The sequence below is a fragment of the Pinus tabuliformis genome, chromosome 7, assembly GCF_031772625.1.
Source record: "Pinus tabuliformis cultivar Carrire ecotype Pingquan chromosome 7, CPIR1, whole genome shotgun sequence".
Classification (NCBI taxonomy): Eukaryota; Viridiplantae; Streptophyta; class Pinopsida; order Pinales; family Pinaceae; genus Pinus; species Pinus tabuliformis.
In genome coordinates, this window is record NC_142293.1 from 1,510,078,010 (window position 1) to 1,510,103,069 (window position 25,060).

Here is a 25,060-nt window from a genome sequence, read left to right on the forward strand (position 1 = left end):
TATCTGGTTATGATCTGTAATTGGCATGGAGGATTTCCTGGATTGATAGTGGTTTTAGCCTTGCCTTGCCATTTCCTGGATATCCATGGTGTTGTGGGTTTTTCACTTGATTGTTTTCTTATTGGTGCTCATAATTCCTTATGGTTGTGGGTTGGAACAAACACTCTGGAAGCCCTAGAACAACTTGGGTTGAGTTACTAGTCATGGAGCCTAGGTTGGGACAAATGCTCTGGAGCCCTTGGTGGGTTGAGTTACTAGTCCCTAGAACCGGGTTGGACAAATGATCTAGAGCCCTGGAAGGTTGTGGGTTGAGTTACTAGTTCCTAGAGCCTTGGACAACTTGGGTAGAGACCAATTTGGTTGGTGTTAGTGATGTTTGACTATGAGGTGGAATCACAAGTTTAGGGTTGAGGTGGTGGCCATTGGAACCACTGGTTTGGTTTTGTTTGGTTTATTCCATGAGGTCCCAAATTCATGCTTGTAATATGGCATAGGGGTGATTGGCTAAAAGAGAGATTTGGTTCAACCTAATCTATGGTTAGGTGGTACGAGGAATTCCTTGACTTGGTTGGGATTTTCATATATTAATATGAGTTATTTCTCTACTTTGATTCATGTATATTTGTAGTAATTATGTTGGCGATATTATGGCCGAGTTGCCATGGTTTATATGTTGGGTTATTTTCTCGTTATATGTTGTTCATATGATGTGTATGTTGTCATGAATTGTTCAACTATTGATCAGTTGATGAATGAATGTAATAATAAGTGTTGTTGCAACTATGTGGAGAGGGCATAGGGCCTCCTCGGTGATTTTCAGATGAATCTCAGACTTTTATGATCATATATGCATTCATGACTCGTAGCTTACATGTTTGCCATGTGTTTGACGAAATGTCTGTTATGTTCTAGGCAATCTAGGTCAAGTTCTGCCTTCAAGTTTGTATGTTTAGCCTTGTTGTCATGTCATTAATGATTCTGAGAAGTTTTCGGAAGATTTGGGCAGTGCTCTGGAGGCTAACTTGGAATTTAGGCTCAAATCTTGGAACCGCACCCTCTGAATTGGACAATTTGGGTCACAATCACACCCAAGCAAGCTTGTGCATGTAGTTGGAGGCCTATAATCACACAGAGGCCTTGTCATGCATGCGGTTGGGGGTTAAAGTGTGTGAAAGGGAGCCCCAACTTAGGTTTTGGTCACCTGGGGTGGTTCTTTGGCCCCTGAGTGTCCTTGTAGCCCTATGGAATGTTGCAAGTTGTCAGTTAGTGGTCAGTTGTAGGCCCCACTTCCTTAATTGAAGCTAGGAGGTTGGGTCATGTCATAGTAATCTCTTTGTCTCATGTTTACCCTGATAGGTCTGTGACGTTGGGTAAATGTGGGAGGGGTGGTTACAATGGTGTCCCTTGAATTTTGTTTTTGATTTGTAGTCTCGTTTTTATGCACATATCAATGTTAAGACTCATAGTCTCACCTTGATGCACAAACTTGTGAATTTTGGGATTGATCACAACCCAAAGTTTGTTAATCAAGGGCAAAAAAACATACCTTTGTCCAAATATTCACAAAGTACACATATATTTTTACATGGACATATGATGATCTGAAAACATATGACACCTGCATTATTCAACACATCTTTCCAATTAAGGGGGGTGCTAAGCCATTTCAACAAAAGCTACACAAGGTATATTTGACACTAGAGCCATTAATACAAAAAAAGCTTAAAAACTTAGTGGATACATGAATAATTTTTAAAGTTCAACATTCCATGGGGGTATCAAACCTAGTGTCAGTGAGAAAGAAATCAAGAGAAATTGGGATTTGTGTATACTTCATAATCTTAATGGAGCCTCAAATAAAGACAATTATATGGTGCCCCCTATGAAACAAAACCTCCAACAAGTCTCAACCTATTTTTTTTTTTCCTTATTAGATGGATTCTCTGGTTATTAGTAGGTGCTAGTTGCACAAGAAGATAGGTTGAAGATCACTTTCTACACCATGTGGGGGACCTTTGCTTATATATGGATGCCTTTTGGGCTGATCAACATCAATGCCACATTTCAACGTGCAATTTACATAACTTTAAGGGACCTTATAGGGCATATCATGGTAGTATATCTAGATGATGTCACTGTCTTCTGCAAATGAAGGTCAAATCATCCACATCACCTCAAGCTGCATACAATATGGGATTTCACTCAATCTGAAAACGAGCACCTTTGTTGTAGCTAAAGGTAACCTTCTAGGCCACATGATCTCCAAGAAAGGTATCTATGTAGACCCAAAAAGGATGAAAGCAACCACCCAAATTTCTTTCTCGCAATAGCAAGAAGTCCATGTAGTACTTCTTGGGCAAAATAAACTTTGTGAGAATATTTGTATATGATTTTTGCTTAGATTGTTAAGCATTTTCAGTAGATAATCAAGGACACCCAATTTAAATAGACTACTATGGAAAAGAAGGATTTCAATGGAATAACAAATGCCGTATCACAAGGCTCTACCTTTTATAGTCCTTATTTTAGCAAGGATTTCTCATTGTACACCTTTGCCTTTGATTTCTCATTAATAGGTGTACTCACTAAAAAAGATGACCAGGGAGACAATAGGCCAATCTCCTTTATGAGTACGAGTTTACAAGGTTTTGAACTAAACTATCGTGACACAAACACGCAAGCCTATGCAATGTATAAGGCAATTGAGCAATTATGGCCATATACCGTGAAGAGCCACACAAAAGTAATAATCCCCCACCTTACTATAAAATCATTGTTCGTGCAAAAGGAGCTAGGGTAACAAATTGACAATTTGATGACCTCTCTCTAGGAGTATGACTTGGAATTCAAACATGCCCACAAATCTCACGATCTATGTAAACTCTCTACTAAAATAAAGATGTAATGTTATGTTTAACATTTTGAGTCTTCATTTAATCAAAATAAAATTTTAAAAATAAAATAAAATAAAATAAAAAACATCACGGTAATAAATTATATTTATAATTATAAATACTAATATTTTAGACATATAAAATGTTAAAAGAGATGAAATCTCTTGAAATATAAATCCTTTTCACTTTCAACTCTTAACCTAATGTGAAACAAAACATTCACTTAATAAGTGAAAATAGAACACTTGTGGCATTTTGGAACCGCTTTCACGACCGATCTCCTCTCTACAATAGTTCTCACCACATAAACCGTCCGATCTATTCAAAGGCAGAATCCCATCCGTTGAGATGATATCAATCTTGACCCTCTGAATAAACCCTAGAAACGATCTGAGCCGTCTAAATTCCCAGATCGCGCAGTATAGCTTCTTGCCTCGTTAAAAATGCAAACTACCTGGCTTGAAGAAAATTCTCGCGTTAGGGTTTTTCTGTATCGGGGGAGGGAGGGTTGGAGAGGAAACTCTAGTAGTGTAGTGTAGCAATGGGAAGAGTGATCAGAGCACAGAGGAAGGGAGCGGGGTCGGTTTTCAGATCCCACACGCATCACAGGAAGGGACCTGCACGCTTTCGCAGCCTCGACTATGGGGAGCGCAATGGCTACATCAAGGGCATTGTCTCCGATGTTATTCATGACCCAGGGCGGGGTGCCCCGCTTTTGAGGGTGACTTTCAGGCATCCCTTCCGCTATAGGCACCAGAAGGAACTTTACATCGCAGCCGAGGGTATGTATACGGGCCAGTTCGTTTATTGCGGTAAGAAGGCCAATCTCACCGTGGGCAACGTGCTACCTCTCAAATCTATTCCTGAGGGAGCTATCGTCTGCAATGTGGAGCAACATGTCGGAGACCGTGGTTCGTTTGCCCGAGCTTCGGGAGACTACGCTATCGTCGTCAGTCACAACTTTGATAATGGCACTAGCAGGTTCGTTTTTCTTGGTGCGTTTTAAATTTCTTGCACCGCGTTTTTATAATGGTTTCCTGAGCAGCAAAAACCTGTTGAATGGCTGGAAATGCATATCTATTCGATGCACACTGAGAATACCCCCAGCAATTTTTTAGAGATCTTGAAACAGAGCAGACCATGACAAAGTAGGGTTGGACGTAATAGTTCCCGAGGTTGCAAGAGTTCTGCATTAGTGTTGCGAGTAGGTTCCATGAAATCCCAGATTTCCTGCGCTTCGTACACCTTCTACTGAACGATTTGTGAAGCCTTATCATCAGTGATCTTCGATTTTGATTTTAAGTAGAATTTTTTTTCGTCTGAATACCTCTGCTTCTATAGGCTATATGCTTCAGAGGTCAAATTATCATAATGTCTCTATGTCGATGGCAGAATCTGCACGTAAATGGCACATTTTCGTCAGAATCTGAATCCATTCTTGCCCTTCACATTCCAGAGTTATCTGTTCCTGCAGATCGTTTCTAATTACGTACATTTGGGTTCAAGTAATGCATTGATAAACGTGATAGTAGAGAAATAGTTTGTTCCTCCGTGCAAACCTTGGGGCAGAATTTGTCTGCCATTGAAGAAGAACAAGCTCCGAAGGTTCAAACATCCAGGGGCCTGACTTAAGCACCGCATATCATTCTCTCAAGCTATCAAATACAAAAGATAACATCTCTCGATGCAGAGGTGAAATATGAATCTTACCCTTTATTGTCTCGTACCAAACTCTGCTGCCCACAAAGCGACCGTTCTTCTTCTGCCCACAAAGCCATCTGCCACAATGTTGGTTTTTGGCGGCTGAAATAACCTACCAATGCGCACTGCTTGAAGTCTGTAGTTTACTGTTTCGAAGTGAGCCCCTTGGCAGCTTTGCACACACGTAACGGGCAGATTTTATGTTTGAATCTTATCCTGTTTAATTTTGAATACTTTCCTCATGCAAGGATTAACAAGCTATAACGACAAACAAATGTAACGCCACTATTATCACACGACCAAATTATGTAATGTTCCCAAATTCGCACATTATTAAAACAATATTTAAGATCGATATGACTGCTAAATATTTTAGGGGAAATAATTTATTGAAAATATGTATAGAGAGTTAACTACATGTAATAGCAGGCACAAAAAAATTAAAAGGAAATGTTGAAAATCCCCATCTCTAACAATTCATAAGACAACTAGGCCTACGTATTTGGCACACTACATCTTCCATGGCCTCTGGTTAAAGAAAATCTGGCTTTATTTCCAAATGCAATAGTAGGTGCATCACTGCAACTCGCATGTACATTTTTTCGATTTGCTGTTAAATCAATTTATATTTAGATGGGTGATGGATTCTTTGTATTTTTATGTAAGCATTTTTTATGCTTTTCTTGACAAGTGCAGGGTCTATTTCTCTGATGAATGGACGTGATTCTTGAGAATCGTAGGTTGTTTCTTGAGAAATCTGTTTCCTGGTCAAAAACAGTAAACTGCTGTCAGCAATGGTGTTTATGACGTGCTTGTTCCTAAATTCTTTCAGATGGGTTTCACTTAGAAACACAGGTGTGACATAATGTTTCTGGTAACAAGCCGTTAAAATCATATATTAGGCATAACTGTTCGAGTTATCTGTGCTTGGAGTGCCATTCCTTCCTCAGTAGTTGTATTTGAATGTTTCTGTGTATCTTTTTTTTCTTTCGAGAAGTGCTTTGGAAAATATGTTCAGATATGCTTCTTTGTATGACATTCTCAAATTAAATGTTTATGTGTTTGTTTCTTGGAGTGGTTAATTATTTTGTTGAGTGTTTTTTCTCTATGCTAAGCATTGCCCAAACTTGTAAGAAAATTCCGTCCTGTAGGCCATGTCAGTTATAAACCCAAACTTGTAAGAAAATTCCGTCCTGTAGGCCATGTCAGTTATAAATGCATCGTTATTGTTACCAAGGCTTAAGTAAATCTTGCTAGATCAAAAAATGTTTTCTTGATAATTGACTATGCTGAATTAGCATGCTTAAATAGGTGTATATGGAGGAAGTTAATCCCTGTAGAGTACTAGTTGTAGGCAGGGCCAATAAGGTTTGGTCTTGTGTGCCTGTGGGAGTCTTGTTCAATGCGAGGGTGGTGGAGTTTCTAGCTGCCAGACAGGATTCCAATCTCCCTAGGTCACATGCCTAAGCATTTTTTCTTTTTAGGCCACTTGGCCTTTGCAAGCAGGCTAATTTGTGGTCTGCCCTTTGTGGCCCCGTTTGCCATGTGCACGTGGGCTCCAGATAATTCTTCCAATCTACTTTAATCATCAGTTTTAATAATAAGAATTTCGCCCTTTTTTTTGATAACCAGATTGTTTGAGTAAGTGACTTTGTTGGTATGAGTGTTAGATTACGGTATTATTGTTATCATTTCGTAAAATTTATGCGTAACATTCAAATCCGAACGGAATTGTTGTAGTTGTTTCTAGAACTTTGTGTAACATTAAGATTTATTCCTTTCTGCTGAACTTCATTTTATCATAATGATTTTAGTGCCTTCCTGTATTTTTATCTGCATCATACATTCATGTACTATTTGTTGGGTGCCCTGACACATGCCTAATCATGTTACTCTTTCAACTTTTCTATTTAGTTACATCTTCTTGTATGCATGATTTGTTGAATTGTTTTGAAACATTTGTAACCTTCGGAAAGCCTTATTTATATGAATTTCATCAAACATGCACTTTGTTTTTTTATTTGGTATGAATGTGGAATTTAGTTATTATTCAATATTTAGTTCAATTATTAGGACAAACATTCTCAAATTGTTGAGTTTGTCTAAATTCTCCAAAATTTATGTTAATCCGACTAAATCATTCTCTTTGTTTTCATCGTATATACATTTCTAAGCTTTTTTAGTTCTATGTCAAACATTGGACAGGCATTTGGTAGGTTCCTTTTTAATACTTCTATTCAATATATTTCAGGATCAAGCTACCTTCTGGAGCCAAGAAGATAGTGCCGAGCAGTTGCAGAGCAATGATTGGTCAAGTTGCTGGTGGTGGAAGGACTGAAAAGCCCATGCTCAAGGCTGGAAATGCATACCATAAGTACAGAGTCAAGAGAAATAGCTGGCCCAAGGTTCGTGGTGTGGCTATGAACCCAGTTGAACATCCTCATGGTGGTGGTAACCATCAGCATATTGGTCATGCCAGTACTGTGCGCCGTGATGCACCACCTGGGCAGAAAGTTGGTCTTATTGCTGCAAGAAGAACTGGTCGTTTACGTGGACAAGCTGCATCAGCTGCTGCAAAGACCGACAAAACCAGTTAGTGTGTTCCTCGTCTGTTATTAGGTGGAAGAGGTGTTGTTTATGCCGTATGTGTATTTGGACATTTTGGTATGTTCACAAACAAGAGTAAGATTTATTGCCACTCAGATTTGGCCTGTGTGGGACTAAAATTCCGAGTATTTCTTTGTTTACTGAAGTTTTGTTCAAGAATTTTGTTTGGTGAACATTTTTAGATCACTGGTTTAAGCGTCAACATTTGTAGGATGATAGAACCTAGGCCGGCCCTTGCTATTACAATGAGGAAAGATACATTTCTTTGTCGCTCAGTGTGTTATATTCAGTTGGGTAATTACATCTATGTTTCCATTTTATATTTTGGCTTGTAAGAATTTTCTTGTTTGTTTAGTCCATGCATGTGCTTTTTGTGAGAATTGCTTATTATGTTATTGAATGCATGCTTTAAGATGTGCTAATGTTAGGTTCAATTCAGCTGATTCTTTAGAATAAATCTTTAGAAGATGATTTTCATGAACATATTTTGGCTGAACAACATAAAAGAAGAGCAGTTATATTTTACTCAATTCAGACGGATGTTCCCATGATGCGTTAGTGTGTTTAATCAGTCTATTATTTAATACGAATCAATTTTTTTTGAGCTTGAAATGGTGAAATTTAGAAATCGAAGTTCTCTCTGCATTTATTAGGTGCCAGTGATATTTCAGTATCTCAGTTTTGGGCATGAAACAATGAATGGTAAAAGCAGTGTTTTTAAACTCGACCGAGTTGATTTAGTTGACTGCAAATTGAGTCAACTTGGCCCTTTGTTTGGTCTGGGGAACATCACCGGTCCAACTCGGCCTAGTTGGTCCTCAACCTCATCGTGGTCCAATTTTGAAGGAAAAGTTTATTTATTTATTTATGTTGATTAATGATTTGTAGTGGGTCAGTAGAAGCTCATTGATTATGCGTTTTGTTTCTGATGTGTATTCACACTTAATACCGTGTTTGATTATTCACCCTTACAAAGCATATACATGAGCAGAGTTTGCATATTTTCTCTGATTGATGGTTTGCAATCATGGTTTAAATTTTTACAATATATTTTCAATTAAAATTTAAATATTTTTAAATTTATGTGTTTTTTACTAAATCGAGTCATCAAATTCTGCAATCATGGTTTTAAATTTTTACAATATATTTAAAAATATGTGTTTTTTATTAAATTGAGTCATCAAATTCAAATCAGCCCGAGTCTGAGTTGACCCTAGGCTGATTCCAAGGTCAAGTCTGAGTTTTAAAACATTGGGTAAAAGCCTTTACAAGCTCTAAATTTATTTTTTTCACCAGAAGCCGTATGGTAAAATACCCACTACTATAAAATAGTGTCACAGAATTTCTGGCCAACCTAAGTCAACGTTGTACAGTCAACGGGAAATTCAATCTCTGTTCACTGATTTTACCCCTATTTTCTGAAGTTTTCGCAAATTTCATGATCTGAATTCTTTTTGCCTTTGTCTCGAGTGTTTGCCAATATGAGTCGAGCAAGCCTCTGCCTCAAGGTTTTTCCTGATGCGAAGTCTAGTGGCTTTGGTTTAACTTATCTTGGAGAGTGGGTGGGCCCAGCTTCTATGGCAATTAAACTGATACCAAGTGGTATTGTTTACAATATCACATCGTAACTTTCTTGCTTGTTATTGGATTTTTAGTTTTTTGAGGTAAATGGTACATCTCTATTCTGTCCTTTGTCAACTTAGTAGTCTTTCCACCCTTGTCTTCTTGACATGTTACAACTTACAAAACTTTTTCCAGGTTAGCTGAGGAATGATAACAACGCAAGTCAAAAGATGACCATGTGGTAGTCTTCAATGAAGTGGGCAGGGGTCATGACTGTAATATGTATGAATAAGCCTGTCTGGTATTTTATTGTTGTCTTGGAGGGCCTTTTATCTTTGGCATGGCAAGGTTCTTGACAAAGTATGGTTTTGAGGTCATAATTGTAGAAACTGTAATAACTTTGAAACATCTTCGTGCTGTGAGGCGGAAATACAAATGTGGGCTAATCTCTAGAGTTCTTATTTGGGCTATATCAGGATATCTGTTTTGGAAGAGATGGATGATATCATCTGTTGGCCTTTTCTTGTAAGTTTGTCGAAGATTTGAATCCAAAATAGTGCTTGCCCGAGAGTTTGCAAGATAATGCTTTTATTGTAATACCCGACCTTTGTGAAGAGTTTTGCGTTTGATTTAAATATTTGAATAATAGTTTTTGCAAAATAGATTTGTGTTGTGGTCTTGTCTCGTGGTTAAAAACAGAGCATTGCCGTTACACGTCGCAACACCACTTGGAATTTGTAACGAAGTGTGTTTTGCTGGAGTTTGAACTTGAAAAACAATGAAGAGTAGTAGAGGCTTCTAATTTGTTGAAAAATTGCAGTGAAATTTTTACTTTTACTAAAAGAAATTGCAATGAAGGTTGTACTTTTACTAAAACACAAGGATAAGAACAACGAATCTAGTTTTCCATTGAAAATAATCCATTTGTGATGCAGGGACATCCGTAGTACTTTTAATACTCTTTGATCCAGAGGTCCAAGAAAATAATTTTTTTACCAGAGGAGTTGGTTCCTCAATGTGTGGTTCCAACTCCTCAATGTGTGGTTTGTTAGGTTAGGATTTTAATTAATTGGTCAGATAATTTATTAACTTAGGCAATTTGTTGCAGTAGTTGTGGTTCTAGTCTAATTCGCCCCAGATGGGTTTTTAGCTATCTTTAAGAATGTGAGCCGAATAATGTAATTCATATATTTCCTTTGATTAATGAAAGAGAAAATAATGTAATTCATCTATTTCCTTTGATTAATATTTCACTTGATGAATGAAAGAGGAGATGAGAGGAGTGATTGCAGGAGGAACAGTGAAGAGCGACAGCTTGAGTGAGGAATAGAGCTAATGAGAAATAGGAGCTGATTGTGATGGAAATTGGAGTGGATCCATCGCTAAATTTGGAAGAGTACAAGCGGGAAGAAATATTGCTCAGTGAATATTAGTTACATAGCCAATATGAAAGGGACTAAGCTCTTTCTTTCATCTCGAAAGAGGTGGGCCTGTATTTGGTTAAAATAAACCCAACGGTATTAGTTACATAGCCAATATGAAAGGCATGAAGGTCTTTCTTTTCAACTCGAGAGATTTGGACCTTATTAAGTTAAAATAAACATCCTTTGATATGTTTTATTTATGTCGTGTGTTGCTGTGAATTCCATTTACCTTTGGTATTTTGAGTTCATGTCTTTATCAAAAGCAAGGTGTCGAAAAGTCTGAGCCTTGATTGTGTTAGGGAATACTTTCCTACAATTTCATTACTGGATAGGATTTGAAAAATGGGTAAACTATGATTATCATTTGCTTAGTGAAATGTGCTGAGAGGTATCTACATATCAGTATGGTGCGATGTAGTGGTGAAAATGTTTGTAAAATTGAAAAATAATAGAATGTTAAAAATAATATAAAGCTGTATGTATGGGGCAATGTAGTGGTGTAAATGTTTGTAAAATATTTACGTATCTGTTTAATTGAAAAATAATAAAATGTTAAAAGTAATATAAAGCTGTATGGGGGAGATGTAGCATTTGTGAATGAATTTGAACATTTAAATGTAAGCTTAATTAATAAAATAATAAAATTTAATTTATTATATTGTAATTTTTTTATTAATAAAATTATAAACCATTTTTAAAATAAAAAATCATACTATGTATATCACATTAAAATATATGACATAATAATAGCTATAAATTATGAGCCATTTTATCATATAAATTAAAATAATGATTTTATAGTGATTTAAATTTAATTAATAAGCACATAGAAATTACAATAAACCTAGAATATAACAAGATTCTTAATCATGAATATTCATCCACTTTGCCATGGATATTATTAATTTGTGAGTAAGCTTTGTTACAATATCTTGGGCCAATACTATGGCTTTTGTTTTCCAACAAAGAAAAAACTAACAAGTTTTCTATTAAAATAAAGAAAATTGTTTACATAAGTTAGATAGAGCTAATTAGCAGAACATGGATTGTAACTATAGAAAATCTGCATTGTTTGAACATCACTCAAAGTATGCAAGTATCATATACTATATGACAAAGATGAGACAAAATATTTCCCTTTTGGAGATGTGCCACATGATTTTATAAGAAGAAACCTAAGTCTTTGCCTAACAGGGTAATTAAACACCAGGTCCATCCATCATTACTAATATAAAATCAACTTATTGAGATATTTCTCGAGCTTTGTAGAGAACTTTGAAAGATAATTTTGTAGTGAATTTCATCCATTCGATATCGGTGTTCTTGATTTGAAAGAACACCAACCACTAAATTTTGATCCCTGTAAATGTGAGCTCTTTAAACCGTCTTTTTAGCTCCTTTATCATGCACATACAATTGCATAAAAATGGAGGGGTGAAAGTTGAACAAAGTTCAGTTGGAGCCATCTTGCACAAAATGAAAGACCCCATAGTGCTATAACTTATGTCCAGGTATTTGCTCCTGAACTACAATGTCAATTGAGATGTATATACAAATCTCCAAAAAAGACAACTTGTGCCATGCATTCACTTTCTTCTAATTTCGCAACAATGTCAAAAAAACTTGTAGGGAATTTGCCCACTCAATTAATGATTTCAAAGTTCTTGTGATGCATTTTTTGTGGTGTAGGGCTATATTCATTGAAAAAAGCACAAATGTTATAGCTAATCATGTTCATATCACAAGGCATAGTGATGTAGGTCTACAAGCAGAGAAAGTTGTAGGCCTCAGTGTTTGGATTGAACGCGATGAACTTTGCATTTATAGCCCTAGATGTTTTTTGATATCGTCTCCACACTTGAACCCTCTGTAGCAATTCATTACCCATGATTTCAAAGAATGGGAAAAATCTTAATAGTCCAACCATCTAGTCCAAGGCACTTGTCTTTGGCAAAGGACTTAAAGACTATAAAAACCTCATGAATCGTGATCGACCCTTTGACAATTGCATCATCCTTTGTCAAGAAAATTTGAGGGAAACATTGTATGCATTTCAATTGATTTTCGAAGTCCACCACTGGACGTGCCCAATAGAAGTCCCCAAAGAATCAGATAGCCTCCATGTGGATTCCTTCCAATTTATAAATATTTTGACTTGTGCCATCTGTGACATCCCAAATAGTATTTTGACTCTTGCATTGAGAAGCAAAATGATAGAAGAATGTCATGTTTTTATCTTCGGCCTCTATCCAGATTGCGCGATTCTTGAGGAGCCATTCTTCCTCTTGCAATTTCAAGATTTTTCTCTTGCGAGTTTCCAATTCCATAATTTGTGTATGTTTTTCCAAAGAAGGGAAATCTATATCAGAGGGATCATTTAGACAAAACATGGCCTTATCAATTTCCACCCACTCTTGTTGAAGATCTTGTGTTTTGTTTTGTTCCCAATATCTCACCACTTTTTTTAAAGTCCATACCTTTAAGGCAACCACCTCCATCTAGGACAATCCCTGAAGATGAGACACCTTTTTCCATGTTTTGATAGCCAATTGTTGAAATTTCGGTTCATGAATCCAAAAGTGATTAAACTTGAAAGGGAGACCACACCAAATTTGATATGTCGACCATTGAATAATGATTGGAGCATGATCGGACAAGATTGTTGAAGATATCCATGATCTCATGTAACCAAACTTTTCCAAAAGATTTTCGTGTACAAGAAAACAATCTAACCTCTTGGCGATCTTCTTCGAACCTATGCGACCATTATGCCATGTCAGAGAGTGGACCGGGAAGAATATCCATGAGGTTGTTTGCTGCAAAGAGCTCCTAAAAATAGGATCCCATGGGATCTAACTTACATCTATCCCCCAACATTCAGCCCCAGAGACGATGAGATTTAAAACCCTTGCCTAAAGCATTGAGCCTATCTTCAAAATGCCACAAGCATCCATCCTTTGATAGAATTCCCTTATGCCATTGTATGGTGCATAAATATTGAGAATGTGGAATTGGTGGGATGACCCCCTTGTAAAATCGGTTGATAGTATACCTGCAAAAGAATTGAATGTAGAGAAATCAACTAATTCAATATCCCAGAGTGCAACCATACTGCCTAATAAACACAAAGCATCTGTTGCAATAGCCTTCCAACAAGGGCATAATTTCAAAAAATAATGCAGAGCTTTGTCCCTGGAGACCATGGATTCTTGAATAAGAATAATTGTTGGGCATACTATTTTGATCAAATGTTTAAGGGAAATTTGCTTAGAGGCATTCCCTGACCCTACGAAGATAAGAGAAATAATCTTCATGATGTTCCATGAACAAAGTCGCATAACTAGCGTTTCTTGCTGCTTAGTTTAATTAATGAATTTTGAAAAATATGAACTAGCTCTCACATTTGAACAAAACACGCCAAGCCCTTATGTAGTAAGTAAATGTGAAAGGGGATGCTTCATATAGAGAAGGAAAAACAAGTTTTTTTTCTAAAAACAATACTTCTAAAACTTTACGGTATTTAAATCATTGTATTACTTAACTAATTTTGTTGAATTGTAGGCACAATTTTGTTGAATTGTAGGCATTAAATTATGTACATTCTAAACTTTTATGACTTTCATAATAAACTTTATTTGGCTATGTTAATTTTTTTAAAATTTTATGAGGACAACAAAATTAGGATTTTAGTTGGATTAGATTTAATGAATAATAATTGCTCTCGATGGGTACTAAGGTGATTTCAAAAAGAATTTATGCATTTATTACAAAATTCAAAATAATAGTTTATTAATTTAATCATATACATGTGAGAGATAATTATAATATAATGATGATGTTGATCAATATATTGTTCAATTTGTTCAACATATGTAATGCACTTTGAGATATTTATTGGTTAATATTAGAATTAAATTAATATTTTATAAGTATAAATTTATATTAATATTAAAAATATTATTCTATGTTTTCATATTAAATCAATATTTATAACATAACAAGACTATAAATTAAATCAGCATTTATAAAAATTTAGTGTATATTAATTTAATTCTAAATAATAATGAAATAAAACTATGAAATATTAATTCATATTCATATTATATAATGAAAAATAAAATTCAAATTCTTAGATTTATTTATATCCGTACAATTGTATAAAACTTATATTCAGATTCAAATTAACAGAGCCATAATAAATTTATTTGTTAAATCTACAAAAAATAGGATGATTTGTTACCTAGAATAATCCTTAGTTTTTATGGATTTTGCATTAATGTTGCCTTGTACCAAGTTACATAGAATAGCCCTTAGTTTTTATGGATTAATAGTCATCATTCACCTCTAATAATGGCAGATTCTATAGTGATGCATAGTTGTGTGCTCTAAATGCTAAACTTAACATACAATTTGAAAAATCAATGTACATTTCCCAAGATTGCTTGACGTAGATTAGATCTAGCACGGTGCAATCATAAACTCATTCGATGCAATCACGTTTTTCTGAGTAAAAATTTATTTATGAATTCACAAGTTATACGGTAACGTACAAGCTATAGGCAAAAGTACTAAATTCAATTAATTATTCTCTCGGAAATAAAATAGTTATATTCAAATGTGTCATACGTTATATATATATACATTCAAATTCATAGAGTTTTTGACTAATTCAAAGTTTATTATTAAAAAAAACAATCAAAGAAAGCACAAATATCTAGTAGCTGAGGATAGATATGATTCGTGGAACCAAGTTTGGATAAGGCTTGAAATGTACTTCCAATTTATGTCTGGATTGAAGAAGCTGGGAAAGGTTAAGAATCGATGAAACTAAGGAAAATTTTAGATTCGGTCTTTGGATTGGCATCTGCATGTAGTTTTTGTTATTTTCCATTGAAGTTATTGCTCAACCAGATATTTGAATCTCTAAAACAAATCTACACGTTTGAACATGAAATTTAAGAGGTTAGAGTTCATAATATTTTGTTGGCCATATATTAGTTAATTAATTAATTGAATTTTGAGGTAGGGGGATTTCTAGATATTGATAACAAATCACATAACCCAAAACCACACAACCCAAAACAAATGCATAAATGTAAATGTACAAGGTATTACTTAATTAATTGAATTTTGAGATAGGGGGATTTCTAGGTATCGATAATAAATCACACAACGAAAAACAATATCAGATGCATAAATGTAAATATATAAGTTATTACTGACTCAAATTAAAATAGTCGGTAAATGATTAAAAACAACGAAATATGAGCATTGGATTGTATAGTGGTCCATTGCCGGAGGAGTAGTACAAATTATAGTACAAATTAAATCAGTAATGGTTATATAATAAGATATAAGCCAAGGACCAATAAATTTAAGACAAATATTAAAAAAATAAATTGAATTATTTTGTTAATGTTTATTTTAGAGTTAATGGTTTAATTTTTAGTCAACTCGGCAAATAATTCAAATGCGTAATACTGCCTGCACCAGGATAATAACAGGCTTGTTTGCTCCGAGGGCCTGATGATAGTGAGAATCTTGAATTGAAACATCATGTAAATCTAATTCGTCCACAAAATCAATGGTTTTTTAAATCGAAGCCTCTTCACCCGTTGGAGAGGCTTTGAAATGACCTCAGTGATATTATTTGTTGAATTCAGACTAATGGAGATGGTTGGGGAAAAATAATTCAAGTGGATGGGGAGAGGTACCAAATCCAGAGATCGATTCTTGCATAGGAAATCTAGGTCACTCCCTACAGAGTTTGTGGGAGGAGGGTGGAGGGGGTGGATTGGGTTCCTTGGAAAGAACCAAATTGAAGGGATAGAGGATTCAAGGTCAAGGGGAATCAACTGAAGGGTCCGCACCATCCCTGGTCCCGTCAGGCATAGAAAGATCCTCGGTAGATGAAACAGGTGCTAAATTAGGCAAGGATTGGAAAATGGTAGATGTTCTAATCGACTGAGTGTGAACAATCAGATTAATACACACGAAAGGGGAAAAGTTTCTAAACATTTTGAGAAGAAAAAGCGGTTATAAGTAAAAAATAAATAAATTTCGGTACATGCTGAGATTAGCTGAGTCTCTTTAGCGAGGTAGCAACATAGAGAGATACAACATTATACTGGACAAAACTGCTTTTGGAGTCCCATAAATATTCTAAGACAGTAGAAAAAGCAGCGAGATAGTTCCTTTTGATAGGAAATCAGATTGAAGCCAAAAACAAAAAAAAAACATACCAGATGTATCAGATGTATTGACACTATATGCCGGGCATTTTGAAAGGATGTGAGCAGAATGTAATGGAATCCACAGAAATGCACAGGTGCTACATACCTGGAGAAAATTGCAAACCTTTTTTAGAAAGTTCATCTGCCTCCAAATTTTACAGGCGCTTGATGTATGATATAGGGAAGCGAGATGGATTCCAGAGAATAGCAATTCTGTTTATCCCTCCCATAAGAGAGTCACTATTTATAGAAAGTTTCTAAACATATCATCTTATAATTTATGAGATTGTAAATTACCGCAATTAGGATAACTTGTATCGGAAATAGAAGATGGATAGACAAGAATTTGTAGAATGTGTAACTGTCGTAGAGAAATGCACCCCTCCTTCTTTAGGATCATATCCTTTGACAACATGAGAATCTTCATGATCGGGAATTGTCTGACCCACATCCTCGAAACTCTACGTGCATTTGCGGCCACCGAAACTCCTATGGAATCTTTCAGGACATGCCTCGTCTGATGGCACCCAAGGCATCGAAAAGGGACACTCCAATAGTCGATCCTTTAACGGAACGATGTAGAGACTGCATTGTAGAATCTTTGAAATGGCGGAGCATTTAGAAATCTACATGGAGAATTATCTCACTTTTTTTTCTAGGCGATTTGGAATTGGAGAAATAAGTACATTTTTCAGAATTCCACAGAAGAATTTTCTATGGTTTTTGAAAGAATCTATCACTAATCTTTCCATACACACCACACAAGCCACATGCTCGAGAATCATACAACTCAAGCAAACCGAAATACAGATGGAATATCCAATGGGTTTCTTTGATGGGGCTGCGCAAAGGAAAACATGTGGCTGTGGTTTTTGGATAGCAATTTCAATTGATATGTCTTACAGGGTTTACTAGAATGGGGGTAGGGGCACCAACACCAGGGCTGAAGCCATGGCACTATGGGGCCTCCTTTGGTTCCATAATTTCCTTGGCATTCCTCACATTCATATTTATGGTGATTCCAAGATCATCATTGAACATGTCAAAGGCAAAGCAACCATAAACAATCCCTTGCTACTCGGTTGGCTGGGGAGAATCGATCTCCTATGGAAACAACACAGCGACTCCACAATATACCATATAGGCAGAGAACAGAACAAGGAAGCTGATGGACTATCGAAAAAGGGACTGCACGGTAAGATTGGTAATATGCATATGGAGATATCATGGGAACAAAATGTTTTTGAAGTGGGAGAATTTCCATTTCCAGGGTAACTTCTTTTCTTCTCCACTTTTTTTTTTGTAAATTTTTGTATGATGAACTAGTTTATCTTCATCAGCTTTCCCTCTAGAATGGATGAATAGACATGCTGATTGCCCACTTGCCTGGATAGACGGTATGGGTCCATTATTGGACCCTGTACTGATGATTATATCTTTGCCTACTATTTATTTTCTTGGAACAGTACTAGGCTGATGGACTGTATGTTTTTTTGTAGTTTATTAGATCTGATATTTTCTGGTGGGGATGCATGATATGCTCACCCAGATGGCCTGAATGTTGATGATGAAGAACATATCCGATATACTTGAACATATGATATAATATTATTCGTTCTGAAAAAATAAAAATAAAAACCTCTAATTTTTCTTTTTTTTTTATCCCGACCAAAACCCAACCCTTTTATCCATACATGTAAGCATTTCCAATTGAATTTCCGATCACCATAATGGCTGACCTAGTCCATAATTCTAGGGGCAACCCTGGAAGTTTGACCCATACCTACCGGCGGCAGGGGACTTTCGTCAAAGGATTGAAACTAGGCTTAGAAAGCTTCAGCCACTTACCCATGGCCTCAGAAGAATTTTATCAAAGTCCTTATTGTGTAAGAAGTGGAAACAAAACCACTTGTTCAACGAAATACTTATTTTCAGCATATCACAATACCATGACTTATCAATACCACATGGTCAAAAATCATAACTTATTTCACAATCAAAATATTTTATATAATTTTTTATTTTTATTTATTTTTATTACATTTCTAATTAAATCTAAAAGCAAAAAGGTTATAATTACTTTTGAGATATATTTAAACCCTCTATCCTTACTACTCAAAAATTTCATAGATATTCTATAGTGATTAAATCAAGGTTTTAATAAATTTTATTTTATTTATTTATTTATTTTATTTATTTTTTATTTTTAAATATAATATAAAATAATATTAAATCCATTTAAATTAAGGATCCACTAAGTTATAAGAGTAATCAATTTTTTCGAGGTGTAAATCTTTCTTCAAATTTTGGACTCAAAGAGAAGTTTGAATCTTGAGAGATTTATTCCCTCTCGCTACTTGGTAAATTTGAAATTAAAATGGATCTATGTTGATTTTAAGACAATTTTAAGATAACGAAACTTATCCTATATTTTGTTGTAGAGAACAATAACGTAATGCTTCAATTTTGTTGTAGAAAAAAATAATATGATGCTTGTATTTTGTTGTAAAGAACAATAATGTAATGTTTAAATTTTGTTGAATGGAAAAATAATATAATGTTTAAATTAAAGAATTTAATCATTTAGGTAATGCTAATGGGTGGAAGCAATGATATTCTCATTAAGAAAGGTTAATTTGATAATGTAATGCTTAAATTTTGTTGTAGAAAAAAAATACGATGCGTATTCTGTTGTAGAGAACAATAATGTAATGTTTAAATTTTGTTGTATGGAAAAATAATATAATGTTTAAATTAAAGAATTTAATCACTTAGGTAATGCTATTGAAAAATTTAATAATGGGTGGAAGCAATGATATTCTCATTAAGTACTAAAAAAAATGATATTCTCATTAAGAAAGGTTAATTTGATTTTAGACTAAATTGATTCTGTTTTTGGGTTAATAATTTATTTATTGTGCTTTTATATGTCATTAATATGACATCCACAATCAATCATATCTTACATGAGAGATCTAATCATGTCTTACATGAGAGATCTAACGTTTCAAGTATTTATTGAAATGATTTATTATCTACTTGATGCACCCCTTTTCATTTTATTTGGGAGAAAACATATTTGTGGCTACATGATCACTACCAACTCACTCTTAGTGACTTTTATATTAATATGATTATGTTAGGGGTCTTTCATTTCCCCTCAATTCAACTTTATTTGATATTGTTAAAGTTGTTAAAATAAGTTTTACTCTCCAAATAAATTGATAAAGTCTGGTTACCTATCTATTATTATAGGAATATCCATGTAAACCAAAATGGAATTGAAATTCTATCCATACCTAGAGTTATAGATCATAGCTAGACATGCAGCCATGATAACTATTAAAAAAACATGGTGGAGAGATGCTCATGTATGTTATTTTTTTCCTTAAGTTATGTTAATCATGGATTTTAATATTTTAATTTGTGTGTTTAGATTAAGGTGTTCAACTTGTGTGCATAAACCTTGTATTTGGACATAGTATTAATGCTTTTTTAAATTGTGACTCTTTCATAGACTGAGATCAAAATTGGTCTCAATGTATTGTAGGCACAAAGTGTGCATGCTTCCCCCTCAAGAAAAATCGTAACTTTCATTATGTGAAATAGTGAAAATTATATGTTGTAGATGCATAAGGCATATCAAAATTGGTTGTTTGTTCACTCAACAAACATATGATACAACCATGTATGATTCTGTCAAAAAACTGCACTATAACTGATCTAGAAATTCAAAAACTGCATAAATATGTCACTGTCCAATGTGCATAGTAAAGTTGTAGTACTATCAGTATCAAATGTCACACACTGTAACTATATACATATAAAAAAAGAAGTGTTGTAAAATCATTTAGTATCAATGTCTGACTGTAGTGGGTCCATAAAGGGGTGATGATAATATTGATAATGTGCATCTCCATTGTGTTCATTGATCATCAATGTCCCACGTACCTATTGCGCACCCACCTTGGATAGTGTTGGAGAAAATGTAACTAGGTTTGGTCTTCATAAATGTAATTTTGATATTTGTACTTATTCAAGAAAAGAAAAATTATTTTTGTATTATTTGTCAATGAGTTTCTTGCTCATTGAAAATAGGTTAAGCACATTTTGAAGTTCTTCTAGAGAGTCAAAGTCAAAATGTAATTATGAAAAGACCCTTTACGGGCATGTTACATCATGTAAGTCATTATACAAGGTCAAGGAAATAACTCCAACATGTTCAAATCCTCTCCTAGCAACAACGAAGTCTACAAGCCGCAAAAACGATGAATAAATGTTGAAATATAATGCAACTACAAGTCAGCTTTAGGGTGGTCATGTCAGCTTCAAGGAGGAGGGACAAACCTCTATAAATAGACGTTGTCCACTCCTCATTTGGACACAATCATGTCTCTATAATCCGCAATCAAGGAGGATGAAGTAAGAGGAAGAAAAATGTGAGAAAGAGGGCTACAAGGACAACGTAGGAAGGAAACAAAACAAAAAAGGGAAAAAGGTGAAATCTAAAGCTGCTACAACCACACGTGTGAAGAATTCAAGGACAGATCTGCAGCCATAACAACAACAAGGTTGTAGTGGTATTTTCTTTATGGTTTGGGCTAACAAATAGGTCAACAAAAGTCTCCTACTCCAGCATTGAAGGTGGGCTCACAAGCGAAGGAAGGAGGGACAAATCTGAAGAAAAAAAAGGACTCTTTCTAGGGTTAGAAACAATCACACATGCGAGGTGCTGGAAGGGTTTGACTGCTATTTAGGCCAGTAGCATAAGCAACCTCCTTCAGTTGTGTATTAAGGTCCACAAGGTATCCAAAGAAAGGTGAAGAAAGATCTCTTTATAGCGAAGAAGAGAAGCCCTAATATTCTAGGGTTTCCTAACCTAGAAGATAAAAGTGTTGGAAGACAAAGTGCCGAAAGAAGTGCCAGAAGATGTGCCAGAAGTGATAATGCAGAAAGAGGAAGGATTTGACTCATGCTTGGAGGAAATCCTATTCAAGGGTCTAGGGTTTGGCAGTTTTTCTAGTAAGAAGCTTCAATAAGAGAAAACTTACAAAGGGTTTCCCTCTCAAGAGTGGAGAGGGTTTTTCCCCGACAAAGAGCCAAATTTGTGTTCTTGTTATTTTGTTTTTGGTAGCATTTTGATGAAGCACACACATATGCACTAATAATAATAATAAGAAGTATAAGCTAACTAATAAAAGTAAAAAGACTTCACAAATTGTTATCAAGTCTTGAAGAATCATCACATCACTACTTTGCCCTATATTCTCTAACATGGTATCAGAGGAAAGGTGGCACGTCAAGGAAAGGGCAACTCATGAACACTCAAGCATCTACAAAGTTGAAGCATCAAGCTTAGAAGGCTCAACCAACTCACGAACAATAAGGGTCTACAACTCATCATTCATCAAGGAAGGCTACAAAGCTAGAAGAAGAGCTTTATATAAAGGCACCTATAAAAGAAGAGAATATCCATATGAAGCTACAAGTCTTCAAGCACACCTCATCACCAAGAAAGTCCACTTGAAGAAGGCAACTTGAAGGACATCAAGATTTAGGGAAGACAAGCCATCAAGCTTTCAAGGAGGAAGCAAATCCATCAAATCTCAAAATATATCAAGTAAGTATATGTTCCCTTCTGAATATACATCAATGTGTTTTTGCGAGGAAAGCAATAAATTGGTAGGCACCAATAACTTTCTTGCATGGAAGAAGATGACTGATCTACTTCTTAAGGAAAATGAGCTCCTAGAATATGTTAAGGGGAACATCACTGTCCCTGCTAAGGAACAGACTCAAGCCTTAGCCAATTACAATAAGGATGATACAAGAGCTCAAAGGATTCTAATAGAATCAATCAAGGACTCTCTCATTCCCTATGTCTCCAAGTTTGAGACATCAAAAGAAATTTACGATAAGCTAATAGAGCTATTCACAGTATCCACCACTGGAAAAGTATTATCTCTGAGGAATGAATTATACAAGATGAAGATAACAAAGAAAGGAATAGCTCCCTACTTCATGAAAATCTCGTAGATGAGAGATCAAATTCAAGAGCTTGGGGAAGTCACGTCTAACAAAGAGATGACAAATATTGTACTCAATGCTCTACCTGAGGAGTGGGGAAACTTCACATCAAGCATTTATGCCAAGAAGGAAGCAACCACTCTCAGTGATATGTGGTCTCTATGCAAAACAAAGGAGACTAGACTTAAGGTGAAAGAAGATGTGGGATTGAAGGAGTAATAATTTTCTACCATGGCCAAAATAAAGGGTAAATTTTGCAAGTTTGGTCCACAAACAACAAACAACGAAGACATGTCCAAGATCCAACGTTTTGGATGCCAAGAATATGGACACTACAAAAGGAATTGTCCCAAGCTTAAGAAGGACAACAACAACAAGAGAAAGAGAGAAGAAGCTCATATAACTCAAGAGGTGGAAGAGGAAGGAAAGAAGCAAAAGAAGGATGATCCTCCAGATCTCTACTATGACTAGGTCAAACTCTTTCCTTATAGACTTCTTTCAAAGTTTTGAGTATAGGAGCATGTAGGAATAAATTAATTTTCATGGCTAGAATTACTCTCTAGAATCTAGCAGCATGATGTACATGGAGTTATAGACACTCATGTAGATGCAGCATTTATGAGAAGAACAAAAATGCGTAAGTAGAAATATCTTATAGAATATATGAGCATGGAAAACATATCTCAAAGATATTCATATAGAAGGAGCATACCTAGAATAGGACCTCATATATGATGGAAGAAAACTTGATCATGACAAGAATCTTAGAAGACCTAAATCATCAAAGGTAGGAAACATGTGCAAGGCGAGGATCATTAAGATCCTATGATGGAATCTTCAAGAGAAGGTTCGTGAACTAAGGCAAATTTCTCATTGGGAATCCCACTCATGGGAATCAAGAAAATGGATGATATGTAGGCAGGCTAAGATGGAGCAAGAAGGGATACACCAAAGAATGATCAAGGAGGATCAAGATGAGGTATGTATGCACCAAAGTTTAAGTCATGTCATCATTTGTATATTATTGAGTCATGGGTATAGTTCTATGACATGATCAAGCATGAAAAGATATCTTTCACCAAGAACATGCTCGAAGGTATGTACCACGATGCAATGAAGGTCAACAAAAGAACATGCTCACATAAGGAGCATAAGATTGCTGACTAAGAAGCTAGAAGAAATGCTGGCAAGTCCAGAAAGAAAGGGATGAAGGAATGCTTCCATAAGAAGCATTAGGTGGTTGACTAATCTATCGGAGCAGAAGCAAATGAAGAAAGAGATCAAGCATGTGAAGAATGCCATGATCACCGAGAATCACTATCTGACAAAATTCCTTGAATTATATCTCTCGAAAGAAGGCATGATAACTCTGATGAAGGAAGAAAGGACCCTTGACACCTATGAAGGCCTTGGAGATATAAAAGGTGCAGATAACTGATTCTACTCTATGAAGATGTCATGATGAAGAATCCATTCAAAAAAAGTAAAAGAAATGTTGAAGAAATATCAGGATGAAGTCATGATGGGCTACCAGGTCAAAGCATGTAACCTAGCAAGTACGATGGAGTATCCATGAGGAGTGCATTTTGATGCATAGACAAGATGAAAAAGGAATAGCCAAGATGATTAGAAGAACTTGATAGTCACTTTCCACGAAGTAATGACATGACTAACTAAGAAGGAAAGTGATGGATGGATGGTTCCCTACCGAGAAGAAGTTTGATCGAAGACTTCATGACATCAAGAAAGGAAGGAGATCATGCAGCTGAAGGACCCACGAAGAAGAAGCTGTTGATGAAGGAAAGAGTCCCTAGTTAAGAGGGAGCTTTGACAAGTACTTGATCAAGAGGGAGTTTTGAATCACCCCTGATTACAAAGGAGTGACTATTGTGTTTTCCATGTCATGGGTCATAACAACCGTAAGTCTAGATGAAGGCCATGAATGGAAATGTAAACACAAGATAGACACAACATTCTTGTCTTCATTTGGGAAGAAATAATGGGAGGATTAGGTAACCATATGGCATTTGATACTCTTTGAGGATGTGTAGAGCATCCAAGAAAAGAGTAGGCAAGAGGACCGATATTCTTTGAGGGTTGGGAACCTAAGATAAGAATAGCCATAGAAGGTCATACTCGAGAACACCTGAGTGGGTATGTACCTTGAGAGACAATGATGAGGGTGTCTATAAATCATTAGTCTCGCCAGCATTGTGGCTCATGGTCTTGTAAAGAAATGGAGCTGTTAGTCAAGGCCTTGCACTATGACAATGCTGATGAATATGATGCTATAACAGATGGATTGATAATCAGGTTTCTCTTATGTGAATTCTTCAAGATTGAAAATTTCCAAACACCTTGTAATGTTGTATGAATACCTCCCTAGTTAAGAGGGAAGGTTGGAGAAAATGTAACTAGGTTCAGTCTTCATAAATGTAATTTTGATAATTGTACTTATTCAAGAAAAGAGAATATTTTTGTATTATTTGTCAATGAGTTTTTTGCTCATTGAAAATAGGTTAAGCACATTTTGAAGTGCTTCTAGAGAGTCAAAGTCAAAATGTAATTATGAAAAGACCCTTTGAGGGCATGTTACATCATGTAAGTCATC

The 25,060-nt window shown here is 35.5% G+C and overlaps 1 protein-coding gene across 1 annotated transcript; it reads left to right on the plus strand.

Moving 5' to 3' along the window:
- Nucleotides 1-3,347: 3,347 nt before the first annotated feature.
- Nucleotides 3,348-7,522, plus strand: LOC149253570 (large ribosomal subunit protein uL2-like). Its single transcript, XM_089459964.1, has 2 exons — nt 3,348-3,875; nt 6,847-7,522. The coding sequence occupies exons 1-2, from the start codon at nt 3,436-3,438 to the stop codon at nt 7,190-7,192; spliced, it is 786 nt and encodes a 261-aa protein (XP_089316090.1). The 5' UTR covers nt 3,348-3,435; the 3' UTR covers nt 7,193-7,522.
- Nucleotides 7,523-25,060: the final 17,538 nt, after the last annotated feature.

Coding starts and splice junctions, on each gene's coding strand:
- LOC149253570 (XM_089459964.1), top strand. CDS start 3,436: ATGGGAAGAGTGATCAGAGCACAGAGGAAGGGAGCGGGGTCGGTTTTC. Junction 3,876..6,846: donor TTTGATAATGGCACTAGCAG/GTTCGTTTTTCT, acceptor AATATATTTCAG/GATCAAGCTACCTTCTGGAG.